The sequence below is a fragment of the Carassius gibelio genome, chromosome B15 (genome assembly GCF_023724105.1).
Source record: "Carassius gibelio isolate Cgi1373 ecotype wild population from Czech Republic chromosome B15, carGib1.2-hapl.c, whole genome shotgun sequence".
Classification (NCBI taxonomy): Eukaryota; Metazoa; Chordata; class Actinopteri; order Cypriniformes; family Cyprinidae; genus Carassius; species Carassius gibelio.
Genome location: NC_068410.1, coordinates 23,529,977 through 23,544,613, shown reverse-complemented (window position 1 = coordinate 23,544,613; position 14,637 = coordinate 23,529,977). Strand labels below are relative to the sequence as shown.

Sequence of the window (14,637 nt, the reverse complement as noted above, 5' to 3'; positions counted from 1 at the left end):
AAACAATGGCAGTGATTACAGTGATTGCTGGAAACTATCAGAAACACATCCATAACCAGATACAATTTTGAGTTGCATGCCTGTGAAAAGCATATGTTATATGTTGTATGTTATATGTTATATGCATATTTTGAAATAAATTTGGTGTTATTTAATTTAATTTTGTAAATTACTTTTCCTTTGAGATGTACAACAATAAGTAGATGTTTAAACTAACAGAGGGTCAGGGGTCACTGGTCCATCACTGAATTCAGGGGTTTCCAACATAGATGAGTTACTCTTTACGGACACACCGCTGGGTTCTGAAGACTCCAATCTCTGTCTCTTTCTATTGCTGTTATTGAAAAAAGATAAATAAAACCGCATTTTAGACCTTGCCCATTTTTTCGCCATTTGTCTATAACAACAATCTAATTTATTTTTACATTTGAATTTGTTCATTTTGAAATATATATATATATATATATATATATATATATATATATATATATTAGAGCCCGACCGATATGGATTTTTGGGGGCCGATGCCGATATTAACTCGAAAAGAGCCGATTTATAAGCCAATATTTTGATTTTGAAAATAAACTGGATATTAGACCCATTTCCTATAAACTGCACTTACACAACATTCAATAGCAAAATATCTGCCTGTTTTCTGGAGAGGGGGTTCAGCGAAAAATCGGCAGCTGTCAGCAGGAAGTGGCTGTCACTGGCAGCAGGAAGTGGCTGCCAATAAAACCGGATGGCAGCTGTCGCTAATACCCGGAAATTGGAGGAGGCTGCCGGCGGCAACAAGACAAATAAATAATTATATACACTTATGATTATGTTCAATACTTTTTTAAATAAGTATAAAAGGTCAGTATTGTATATTATTTGATTTAAAATATTGATCAAATATAAACAAAGAAATAAGATCATTTTGCTAAACGTTAATTTCCAGCTGAATGTTTATGCATGTATCATTGTTTGTGTGAAATAAAACAATTTATATTTATATACGAGAGTGGCACTTACTGGGTTTATGTTGTATATTTATTATAGGCTATATACACAAATGACTGAAAAGAGAGAAGTCTCAAGAAACATATTTCAAGAAACAACTATATATATATATATATATATATATATATATATATATAGTATAAAGTAGCTGTTAAATTTGTAACTGGGTTAGTAAGTTGTCAAAGTCAGTGCTTTACAATGTAAACCGTATAAAATATATCCAGTAAGCAAGCAGACTAAAATATCAATCAGAATCACTAACAACAATCCGGAGGTATTTTCAAGACTCTTAGATCAGAACTGATGAGGTATACAGAGTTACTTCTCCAGCATCTTGCACCAATCACTGTAAAACCCAGGGTGGATGTGCATCTCCCCTCATTTTCCTCTTGCAACATGGTCAAGTCAAGCATCGTTTATTTATATAGTGCTTTTAATAATACAGCTCAAAGCAAAGCAACTTTACAGTATTAAATAGGAAAATAGTGTGTCAGTCAATAATGCAGAAGGACATTAGTAAACTCAGTTTGTAGTCAGTTTAAAAGGCAGTTTATCATTCAGTTCAGTGATGTCATCCTTGAGCTCGGTTCAGTTTAAATAGTATCTGTGGAATCATTTGCAATCATGTCAATGATATCACTGTAAATGAAGTGACCACAACAAAGCAAGCCAGGGGCGACAAGGAACCAAAACTCCACCGGTGACAAAATGGAGAAAAAACAAGGTCTTTACAGGGGATCTGTATCTGGGGCTCTAGTTGTCCTGGTCTCCGCTGTCTTTCAGGGCTGTAGAGGTCCTTTCTAGGTGCGATCCACCATCTGGTCTGGATACGTACTGGATCCGGGTGACTGCAGTGACCTTCGAATAAGAAAGAAACAGATTAATATAATTGAAGATGTTAATATCTATACGATGTTTGATAGGGAGCCAGTACAGGGTTTACAGAACTGGGCTAATCCGGTCATACTTCCTGATTCTAGGAAGAACTCTAGCTGCTGCATTTTACTATTCATAAGAAAATGGTGACTTTAATACCTAAATTGCTTTATTAACAGTAGACATGCATGCACAGCCATATTAATGATTATTCCCATTGCATCTTGTCATCATGTACAGAGCAGTGATTACATTTTCATGCATAATTTGCACACCTGGTAAGCAGTTGTTGTAAACCTCGTCGCAGTGTCTGCAGGGTGTACATTTTGTTGAATTCCTGACATGGCTTAGACTTGTTCTCCATTTTGTTCCACCTGTATATTGAGATGAGGAGCATGAAAACAGCATTATTACAAAGATAAACATTCAGACATGGCAACTGAGAAATGTAATGTTATGGCACCTTTTTAAACCTCTAATCAAATCTGTAAAAGAAGATACTCAGTCAAGCCAGCTGGATTGTGCCCTCTTTCGAAAGGAGTCTGTATACAGTACAGCAGACTTCTGAATTTGGAACAAACCAAAGACGGACTTAGTAATGTAGCATCACCCCTCCTCCAGGATCACGTAAAGAAGAATTTTCAACAGGACAGCATCTGGCAACTATTGGGTATTACAAAAAAAAAAAAAAAAAAAAAGGTGTCAGTGCCATGGTTTTGTCTCAAGATGCACATCAGTAATGTGTTTTTTTTTTCTTTCTAAATGCATGTTTACAAAAGCTACTTCAATGTTCTAAATTTAACTACAGCCTAATCCTGGCTTAATCCAAGCCCTGTCTGTGAAACTAGACCTAAAAGTTATAAGGAATTATGAACCGGTCCATTATATTTTGTATAGATAACAATAAAAAAAATAATAATAATTAAAGCTGCAAGCAGCGATGAATGGGCCCTCGCACCCGGGCTCACCGGCAGCGAGTGGCTTTAGTAAATAGGTGAACGGTGAGAAATATGCATTTAAACTCATAAATATATGTAGAATATATCAGTTTATTCCATATATGTGCCAATCTTTGTGTTGCCAGCAGGTGGCGCTATCATTATAATGGAATATTGGCCTTCAGATGTGTTCAGGACAGGACTCTTATCGAACATTTGAAGTTTGGGGAAGATTGAACATTTTATGCCTGAGTTACAACAACTTCTCTTGCTGTGGCGAGACATCAAATTTTGTCTTGGCGTTATGGACACGCCCTTTAACAAGAACTGAAGATCTCCACAATTTAACATTGCACAGGCCTTTAGATTAGACTGACCACAAAAAATACATTAATGTCAAAAGATTTCTAGTAGTTTGTTGCAGGGTAAAACATGTCACTTCCTGTTGCCAGCAGGTGGTGCTATGACTATAACTGAATATGGGCATGTAGATCTGTTAAGGGCAGAAGTCTTATCTAACATGTGAAGTTTGGGGCAGATTGGACATTGTATGTCTGAGTTACAGCAACTTCCTTTTTCATGGCGAAACAATGAAATTTGTTGGGCCGCCATGGACACGCCCTTTAACGAAACCTCTAGATCTTCGCAATTTAACATCGCAAAGGCCTTAAGATTTAACTGACCAAGTTTGGTGTTGATCTGAATAAATCTCTAGGAGGAGTTTGTTAAAGTACAACCCCTGAAAATGGCAAAAACAACGCCAATTTTTCAGAGAAAATTCTAAATAACCGACTTCCTGTTGGGATTCAGATTTCGTAAGAAAGAGACCTTTTTGTAGGTATTGGTGTGTTACATGTGTATACCGATTTTTGTACATGTACGTGAAACATAGCTCGAGGCGCACTCCGTTGAAAGTGTATAGGTGGCGCTATCGAGCCATTTTGCCACACCCAGTGGAATATTGGCCTGCAGATCTGTTCAGGCCAGGACTCTTATCACACATGTGAAGTTTGGGGAAGATCGGACATTTTATGCCTGAGTTATAACATCTTTTATTCCCATGGCGAGACATCGAACTTCGTGACGGCGCCATGGACACGCCTTTTAACGAAAACTCAAGATCTTCACAACTTAACATCGCACAGGCCTTTAGATTAGACTGACCACAAAAAAGACATTGATGTCATAAAATTTCTAGGAGTAGTTTGTCGCAGTGTAAAATATGTAACTTCCTGTTGCCAATAGGTGGCGCTATGACTATAACTGAATATTGGCATGTAGATCTGTTCAGGTCAAGAGTCTTATCCAACATGTGAAGTTTGGGGCAGATTGGACATTGTATGTCTGAGTTACAGCAACTTCCTTTTTCATGGCGAAACATCGAAATTTGTCAGGCCGCCATGGACCCGCCCTTTAACGAAACCTCAAGTCCTTCGCAATTTATTATCGCAAAGGGCTTTAGATAACACTGACCAAGTTTGGTGTTGATCTGAATAAATCTCTAGGAGGAGTTCGTTAAAGTACAACCCCTGAAAATGGCAAAAACAACAGCAATTTTGAAGGGATAATTCAAAATAACCGACTTCCTGTTGGGATCCGGATTTCGTACCAAGAGACTTTTTTGTAGGTATTGGAGTGGTACATGTGTGTACCAATTTTTGTACATGTACGTGAAACATAGCTCGAGGCGCACTCCGTTGAAAGTGTATAGGTGGCGCTATAGAGCCATTCTGCCACACCCGGTGGAATATTGGCCTGAAGATCTGTTCAGGCCAGGACTCTTATCACACATGTGCAGTTTGGGGAAGATCGGACATCTTATGCCTGAGTTATAACATCTTTTATTCGCATGGCGAGACATCGAACTTCGTTGCGGCGCCATGAACAAGCCTTTTAACGAAAACTCAAGATCTTCACAACTGAACATCGCACAGGCCTTTAGATTAGACTGACCACAAAAAAGACATTGATGTCATAAAATTTCTAGGAGTAGTTCGTCGCAGCGTAAAATATGTCACTTCCTGTTGCCAATAGGTGGCGCTATGACTATAACTGAATATGGGCATGTCAATCTGTTCAGGTTCGGAGTCTCATCAAACATGTGAAGTTTGGGGCAGATTGGTCATTGTATGTGTGAGTTATAGCAACTTCATTTTTCATGGCGAATCATCGAAATTCGCCAGGCCGCCACGGACACGCCCTTCAACGAAAAGTCAGGATCTTCGCAATTTAACATCGCAAAGGCCTTTAGATTAGGCATACCAAATTTGGTGTTGATTTGAAGAACTCTCTAGGAGGAGTTCGTTAAAATACAACACATGGAAATGACCAAAATTACACAAAATATGCTCATAATATTAAAAATAACCGACTTCCTGTTGGGTTTAGAATTTCGCTCCAAGAGTCTTTTTTGTAGGTATTGGTGTGTTACATATGTGTGCCAATTTTCGTGCATGTACGTGAAACATAGCTGGAAGGCTGTTGATTTTCTTGGTATAGGTGGCGCTGTCGAGCCATTTTGCCACACCCTCTTCTGAATCCTATATCAGACGAAAATTTTCACCAGGTTTGACGAGTGTGCAAAGTTTCATGACTTTTTGAGCATGTTAAAGCCCTCAAAAATGCGATTCATTCGGGAGAAGAAGAAGAAGAAGAAGAATAAATATAGCTGCAAGCAGCGATGTCGGGCTCAAGCCATCAGTGCAACGCCACCCCGGTGGCATCGGGAAAATTGTGCCCAGCGGGCATAAGCATTTACAGTAACCCTCTGACAATCAAGTTTTAAGGGATGCGGCAGTTAAAGGGTTAATCCGACCAATCTAGACTTTGAAATCACATACACAGAACAATATATATATAACTTTAGTAACACTTTATTTTTATATTTATAAAAAATGTATAAGGCGTGCATTGTAGCTGACACCTATATGAACACATTACAATTGTTTTGTGACTGCAAGTCTTTCTTCTCAAATGCTATTGAGCTTCAAATTTGCATTTGAGCCCATGTGAAAAAGTAGCATAATTTACATATGACTTACAGTTTGTTGTAATAAATATCAAACATTCAAATTAATTGTGCATTATAGCTGTCACCTAGATGAACAATTACAGTTGTTTTTATGACTGTAAGTCATTCTCTTCAAATGCTACTGACGTTAGAAAAGTGTATAACAATATCACATGTAACTTTAGAGACCGGCCCTAAATTTGAGACTCTAGAAAGTCCAATGTCAAGACAACTTTATGCCTGTTTTATTTTCTTTATTTTTCTTTTCTCTGTGCCGGATTGCTGATGTCCTATACCCAGGCATAGATGTCCATCCATCAATTACGAACATTCAGCCGCAAACATGAGGTGTGAGCGGTCGCGAGCGCGGATGGGAGAATGGCGCATGTTTTTTTTTTTTGTTTTTTTTTTGAGCAACTGGGATGGTGCCCCCTCTGGGAGTTGGTGCCCTACGAAGACTGCATACTATGTTATACTGCATAATGTTAACAAATTAGACATTATTTTACAGTGTTACCAAATCCTTAAATAATGTATTAGTGTTTTGTAATGATTTTAATGACCTATAAGCATTTGTGAAATAGTTTTGCTTGCATTGCAGCTTTATCTGTCAGTTGAAGAGTTTTACTGTTACATCCATGAGATTAATAAATGTCATGTCACGTCACAGGTTGTCATAGGTCAGTATCAAATGAGTTTGAAATTATTATTTGCAGCACAAATTAGGGTTCTTAGGATGTTTTTAAATCCCTAAAACTGTCAGAAAAGGATAAGGCCTAAGAGATTTCTTAACCTGTAATGAAAGGAAAAAACACCACCATTAGCAACAACAAAAACAATAACAATTTAAAATACAGATTTTTTTTTCCTGATTATTAAAGGGATGATTAGGTCTCTCTCTCTCTCTCTCTGCCAGACAGCCCCTCCCTACAGTCCACACACACTGTCACAGTCACCAACCCCCTCACACTCCCCCTCCCTCTCCCCCTCCCTTCCCTCACACAGACAGGGTGGCCAGAGTGAGATCATGTCAGTTGAGAAGTCTGACAGTTTTTTAATTATCTTTTATCCATACAGTGTTGTAAAGTCGTGAAACTATGCATATTTCCTCAGAATGATTTGATCTTTGTATAAAAAAATGCTTTTAAGTGTTTGGAAGCTGCAATTTAAACATACAAGACAATTAATGTTTCCCTTTTTACTGTCATTTCAAAAATTCACCACGACAAAACCGTTCAAGCTAACCAAAATCCGTTCGCAATTTAAGTTCCTCAATGGTTTTTCTTCATGTAGACAAAGTTTGGTGTGTATAGTGTACTTCCCCTGTGAGGAGTATGCATTAATTCACAACTGTAAAATCTCAAAAATACACATTCAAATCAAAATAGCCGACTTCCTGTTGATCGTAGCTTATGATTGTGAATTAGAAAGTTGTCCGTCTTGATTAGAACAATTTATGTACCAAGTTTTGTGTCTGTAGCTAAAACTAACCCCCCCACTTTTGACAAAAGGTGGCGCTATAGCGTGTCTCCTTCACGCCCTTTTAAAAGCTTTTGCCATTGTCTAGCTATCAATAATACCGATATGTATTTTGAGTTTCATGTAAGTCTGAGCTTCTTGTCTGCCTCAAACTCACCATAACAGAACATTCAAGTTTGACACGTTGCCATGGCAATGCCATATTAGATATCAATATCCCCACAACAGGTTTACATCGGCCGTGTTTTGTCATTATTCTGATGAAGTTTTAAGGAAATCGAGTAAAAATAAGATGCTAAATTCAAAACATTTTGAAAATGACTCACTTCCTGCTGCCAGTTGGTGGCGCTATAACGTTGACTCTTAATAGTCACATATATACGATCTGTATCATACAATGAACAAACCAATCAAGTTTGATCAAATTCAGGAAATGTATGTGGACGTTATTAGACATTTCCTGTTTCTCATTTCTCGCCATAATTTCAACGCCTCACCACGGGCAAACAGTTCGAGATATCAAAAATCCCCTCGCAATTTTTCATCCCCAATGTCTTGAGATCATGTTCACCGAGTTTCGTGACGAACGGGTTGAATACCTCAGAGGAGTATTTCAAATTCCAGAGCATGCTTTTTTTAAACAGCCCTGAATAGTTGACTTCCTGTTGGGCGGAGCCTAAGACATAAAGTGTGAAAGTTGTTCGGCTTAATGAGATCTATAAGTGTACCGAGTTTGATATAAATACATGCAAGTGTGTGTGAGCTATGGTTCAAGATTTCTGAAGGTGTTCCAGGGGGCGCTGTAGAGTCCCTGTGCCACGCCCGGGTCCCAGCCTCTGCAGCGTCCTGATGGCCGCAGATTCCAATGTGTGTGCCAATTTTCAAGAGTTTTTGAGCATGTTAAGGCCCCTAAAAACCCCCGGAAGGTTTAATAAAAAATAAAAAAAATAATAATAAGAAGAATAATCCTTAGAAGAACAATAGGGCTCTTCGCCCCTTCGGGCTTGAGCCCTAAATATAGCTGCAAGCAGCGATGGCGGGCTCAAGCCACCAATGCCATCGCCACCCCGGTGGCATCAGGTAAACTGTGTCCAGCAGGCACATGCATTCACAATATCCCTCTGGCAGTGAAGTTTTAAGGGATATGGCAGTTAAAGGGTTAATCCGAATCATGTAGACTTTAAAATCACATTCACAGAACTATATATATATATATATATATATATATATATATATATATATATATATATATATATATATATATATATATATATATATATATATAACTTTAGTAACACTTTACAATAAGATTTCATTTATAAACATTATGTTAACATGAATAATATTTATATAGCATTCATTCATGTCAGTTAATATTCCAAACTTAAACATTAAAACATTGTTTTATTGTGATTTTTTTCCAAGCACATTTTACCAATTCCAAACCATATCAATCTTAATAACTACCATTATTTTTTATTTAATTATTTATGAGTGTTATACAATAGTCCAGGAAAGCTGGAAGAGAAAAACTCCTTATATTCATGTGCAGAATTATTAGGCATGTTTTCTTTTACAGATGAAATGCGCTAAAAAAGAGTTTTAACTCAAACTGTTTTAACTCAAAGTCGAAAATTATGAAATACCCATGAGAAATATCAAACACACATGCAATACAGAAATGGATAAGTTAAGACTTGACCATTGTACAAAAAATGCTGACTGGGTCATGAGGTCAGAAAAGAAGAAGAAAAAAACAGGTCAAGAAGAACTGACTAAAAGAATTGCAAAATAATTAGGAATTAATGTGAAGATTAATTTTTAGTCAATTCTGCAAGACAGACTTTCAGGAAAGGAGGTGGAATAAAAATGAGCTCCTAAATCTTAATCCTGGATTCTGGAAGATATATTCCTCAAACCATCGGACAAGAGGAGGTGCTGCTGGTCCTTCACGAGTCACTCTAATCTGTTCATAAAGCCTATATATAAAGTCTTAATATATAGTATTTCACAATACTTCATGGTATTCTAATTCAATCATTTTTTGGAATCTTTGATTTCTCAGAACCTGGCACATTGTAATTCTGAGACTCCAGGAAAGTGTCAGTTCTGTAAAATGTTGGCGCTGGAGACTAAATGCTCCCTGATAGTTTCACACCTAATTCACTTAACACACACACACACACACACACACACATTACCGACAGTGGGACTGAGTGACATCAGATGTATGATAGTTTTTTAATTTTCTATCATCCATATAGTGTTGTATAGTCATGAAACTATGCATATTTCCTCAGAATGACTTGTCTTCTATGTGTACATTTTTTTGAAGCGTTTATAAGCTGCACTTTAAAAAAATAAAATACATTTACTGGTTACTTTTTTACTGTTATTTAAAAAAAAAAAATCACCACGACAAACCATTCAAGCTATCCAAAATTCATTCGCACCTCTTCTGTAAGATAAATTCTTTAAACAGTGGTAAAAGAGGATGTGGTGCTGATCCTTCAAGAGTCTCTGAAAACGTATCTGTCCATAAAGCCTATAAAGAATTATTCTTAATATACGGTTCACAATACTTCAGCTTGTTTTTCTAATTAAGTGAGGGTCATTTTATCAGTAAAATACATAAAATTCATATTATTTTTCTTTGAAAGATTTCTATAAATGATTTAAATCATACTTGTTTCTACAATAATTATTTAAAAGTAATCCTATAGCTCCATCTGGTGGCCATTATTGGTACTAAGAATTGCCAGCTTGATTTATATGTTATGATAGTTTTAATTTTATGCTGGCTCTTGAAAATGATAAAGCTATGAAACTTACTGTGCTTCCTTCAAATGATGACTTCTACGTATATAAAAAATTATGAATAGTTGGAATTAAACATTTTAAAGATATAGTAAAATAACTATTGTATTTTTTTATGTTACTTTAATAAATCGCTATGGCCACACCATTTAAGGTATCCTAAACCCATTTGAAATTTAACATCTTCAGTATATGGCTTCATGTTAAAACAGTTTGGTGTGAACTACTTGTGTCTTCTTGGAGGAGAATTAATTCATTTACAGGCTGATTTTATCATAAATCCACAATAACATTTCTGAGTTCTGTATCAATCTGTGTTGTTGTTTGTTTATTTTTATTTTATTTATTTTTCATAGGAAGATAACTGACCCTTTACTCTCCTTTTTAATAAATGTGCTTATAAACCAAGAACAAGCTATTTATAGCTGTATTTATAAACTGCTTACTACTGACTATTAATATTGGGACAAGGCTTTATAAAGCATGAACTGACTATTTACTAATGAGTGCAGTTATTATAAAGTGTTATCAATGCATTTGCTAATGTTAACAAATTAGACATTATTTTACAGTGTTATCAAATCCCTTAAATGATTTGTAAGTGTTTTGTAATGATTTTATTGACCTACAAGCATTTGTGAAAGTTCTGCTTGCATTACAGCTTAGTCTTGATCTGTGAGCTGAACAGATTTACTGTTACATCCATGAGATTATGTAAATTCAAATAAATATCATGTCACAGGATGTCAGAGGTCAGTATCAAATTAATTTGAAATTATTATTTGCAGCACAAATAAGGTTTTTTAGGATTTTTAAAAATCCCTAAAACTGTCAAAAAAGGATAAGGCCTAAGATTTCTATGTGAGTGGCTAAATTTATTTGTTTTTATAACTATAATGCATAAACTATAAAATTATACAAAATGTATAAAAAAGTACAACAGTTATTCTTTTCCAATGTTTTTTATTTATTTAAACTTTTTTTTTTTTTTTTTTTTTGGATTTACATTAAAAAAAATTAGCCTACGGCAATCATTCTAAACAGCTTGAATAAAACCTGTTAATATTTATTATAGACCACTGTAACTGTGTATAATCTAACAAACAAGTTTATTATGAAAATAAAAGTGTGTACACCAGATAAATTGGACGATAAAGAAATTGCTTACAATAGTATAATAGAGCATGTTTTAGGTTTTTAGGCGTTTAGATGCAGATATGGACAAATCAAATGTAAAATAAAATGTAATTGATTTAATTAAATATAGATTAAGTCTTGTTAGAGCAAAATAATAAATAAATACGTACACATATTAAAAAAGCAGCCAAGATGAATGAGTTTAATTTTTTATATAGATTAAAATTGAAGACAGAAGCAGCTGATATATGCGGTCACTTAATATTCAAATCCAGTAGATCCACTTCAGATTTATTTCTTAACAGTTTATGTCCACGTGGCTGTTTTCGTTTATATTCGCCAAGCTATTATGTATTTTGAAATAATCTTGTCCTTGATGTGTTCGTTCGTACGATGAAAGGCAGAATCCTGCAGCTCGAGAGATATTCTGCCAGTCGTTTTCAAGTAGTCTTGCACACTTAAACGGGTCACAAACACCTGCATTTAGCTCTTGTGTTATAATGGGTGTATTGTGTGCATTTATGGCAATATTTTATTTGAAAAAGCTCTTAAACAAGAATAAATTTGTTTGTTTTGAACTTGTGACACTGTAAGCGCTGATCGGAGGCGGTGATTTCAGATAGGCAGCCGCGAATATTTCATTTTCACACAAACAGTTCAAAAACATCTGAATTTAGCTCTTGGTGTGTTCTAATTGGTGAATTGTGTGATATCGCTTTAATATTTTATTTGTTAAAGCTATAAAACAAGAATAAACTCGTTTTTTCTGAGCTCATCATTCCACACGCTCATGCTCAGAGCGGTGATTAATCTCTCGTGTTTCTCACGTATCACTGACCACACATCAATTATTAATGAGCCCTGACCCGGTAATAATCATATATGTTGGTTTAGCTTGTCAGTGTGAATTAAATCCAAGTATTATTTTGTATTTTAACCGATTTAAAAATGAAACTAAAAGAGAGTCTCCTCCCTTTCAGTCGAATTTCCCTTTAAGGAATTGAACCTGTAGGGGCGCATTTTCTCTCAGACAATGTAAGTCTCAGCACATAATACTCAAACAGATGGACAGAGTGAGATGAGATGTCTGACAGTTTTTTAATTTTCTGTTATCCATACAGTGTTGTAAAGTCGTGAAACTATCCATATTTACTCAGAATGACTTTTTTTTGTATGAAAAAAGGTTTTGAAGTGTTTGGAATTTAAAAATGCAGGACAATTAATAATTCCATTTTTACTGTCATTTAAAAAAATCACCACGACAAAACCGTTCAAGCTATCCAAAATCCTTTGGCAATTTAAGTTGTTTAAAATGTTTTGGCATCATGTAGACAAAGTTTGGTGTGTATAGTGTTACTCTCCTCTGAGCAGTATGCATTAATTCACAGCTAAATGTAAAAAAAAATCCACATTCAAATCAAAATAGCTGACTTCCTGTTGATCGTAGCTGATGACTGTGAATTAGAAAGTTGTCCGTCTTGATAAGAACAATTTTTGTACCGAGTTTGGTGTCTGTAGCTAAAACTAACCCCCCCACTTTTGACAAAAGGTGGCGCTATAGAGTGCCTCTTCCACGCCCTCTTATGAACTTTTGCCAGTGTCTAGTTATCATAAATACTGATATGTGTTCTGAATTTCATGAAATTCTAAGTATGTTATATGCCTTAAAATCACCTGAGAAGTATTCAAGTTTGACATGTTGCCACGGCAACAATATTTTTAGATATCAATATCCCCCTAGCAGATTAATATAGGCTGTGTTTTAACATTATTCTGATGAAGTTTGAAGCAAATCGAGTAAAAATAAGATGCTGAATACAAAGCATTTTGAAAATGACACACTTCCTGCTGCCAGTTGGTGGCGCTATAACTTTGACTCCTAATAGTCACATATATGCGATCGACATCATACAATGAATAATCTGATGAAGTTTGATTAAAATCAGGAAATGTATGTGGATGGTATTAGACACTTCCTGTTTCTCATTTCTCGCCATAATTTCAACGCCTCGCCACGAGCAAACCGTTTGAGATATCAAAAATCCCCTGGCAATTTTTCATCCCCATTGTCTTGAGATCATGTTGACCGAGTTTGGCGGCAATCGAGTAAAAAACCTATGACAAGTATTTCAAATTCCAGAGCATATGCTTTTTACATAACTCTAAATAGCTGACTTCCTGTTGGGCGGAGCCTATAACATGCAATACGAAAGTTGTTCGGCACGATGAGATCTAAATGTGTACTGAGTTTCATATTAATACGTGCAAGTATGTGTGAGCTATACATCAACATTCATGACTGTGTTCCAGGGGGCGCTGTAGAGCCCCTGTGCCACGCCCAGGTCCCAGCCTCTGCAGGCTCCTTAAGGCCACAGATTCCAAAGTGTGCGCAAACTTTCAAGAGTTTTTGAGTATGTTAAGGACCCCAAAAGCCCCCACAACTTTGACGACAAATATGAATAATAAACCCCAAATAGCCAACTTCCTGTTGGGCGGAGCCTATGATATGCAATTCGAAAGTTGTTTGTATTGATGAGTTCTATATGTGTACCGAGTTTTGTGCGTCTACGTGCAAGTATGTATGATATATGGCCCTCAGCATTCCAGGGGGCGCTGTAGAGCCCCTGTGCCACGCCCGTGTATCAGTCTCTGCCCGGCCCTAATGGCCGCAGGTTCCAATGTGTGTGCCAATTTTCAAGACTTTTTAAGCATGTTAAGGGCCCCAAAAGCCCCCGAAACCTTGAAGAAAAATAATAAATATAGCTGCAAGCAGCGATGGCGGGCTCAAGCCGTCAGTGCAACGCCACCCCGGTGGCATCGGGAAAACTGTGCCCAGCGGGCATAAGCATTTACAGTTACCCTCTGGCAATCAAATTTTAAGGGATATCGCAGTTAAAGGGTTAATCTGACCCATCTAGACTTTGAAATCACATATACAGAACAATATATATAACTTTAGTAACACTTTATTTTAATATATATAAAAAATTTATAAGTCGTAGCTGAAGCCTAAATGAACACATTACAATTGTTTATGACTGCAAGTCTTTTTCCTCAAATGCTATTGAGCTTCAAATTTGCGTTTGAGCCCATTTGAAAAAGTAGCATAATTTACATATGACTTACAGTTTGTTTTAATAAATATCAAACATTCAATTTAATTGTGCATTATAGCTGTCACCTAGATGAACAATTACAGTTGTTTTTATGACTGTAAGTCATTCTCTTCAAATGCTACTGACGTTAGAAAAATGTATAACAATATCACATGTAACTTTAGAGACGGTCCCTAAATTTGAGACTCTCGAATGTCCAATGTCAAGCCAACTTCATGCCTGTTTTTGTTTTGTTTTTTACTTTCTTTTTCTTTTTTCT

The 14,637-nt window shown here is 36.1% G+C and overlaps 1 protein-coding gene across 5 annotated transcripts in view; it reads right to left on the bottom strand.

The window, feature by feature from the left end:
* LOC127973093 (NACHT, LRR and PYD domains-containing protein 3-like) overlaps nt 1-14,637 on the bottom strand; it is a 116,306-nt gene that overhangs the window by 29,648 nt on the left and 72,021 nt on the right. For 2 of the 5 annotated variants that reach the window (XR_008157247.1, XR_008157246.1), the window contains exons 3-5: nt 2,345-2,544; nt 2,157-2,255; nt 1,406-1,863 (exon numbers count right to left, since the gene is read on the bottom strand). Coding sequence is in view for 1 of the 5 variants with exons in the window: in XM_052577144.1 (XP_052433104.1) it covers nt 218-334 (117 nt within the window). In the remaining 4 variants the exon portion in view is untranslated. Of the gene's footprint in view, nt 1-217; nt 335-1,405; nt 1,864-2,156; nt 2,256-2,344; nt 2,545-14,637 lie in introns of those variants that run through there. The other 3 variants (XR_008157248.1, XR_008157249.1, XM_052577144.1) reach the window with 3 other exon arrangements.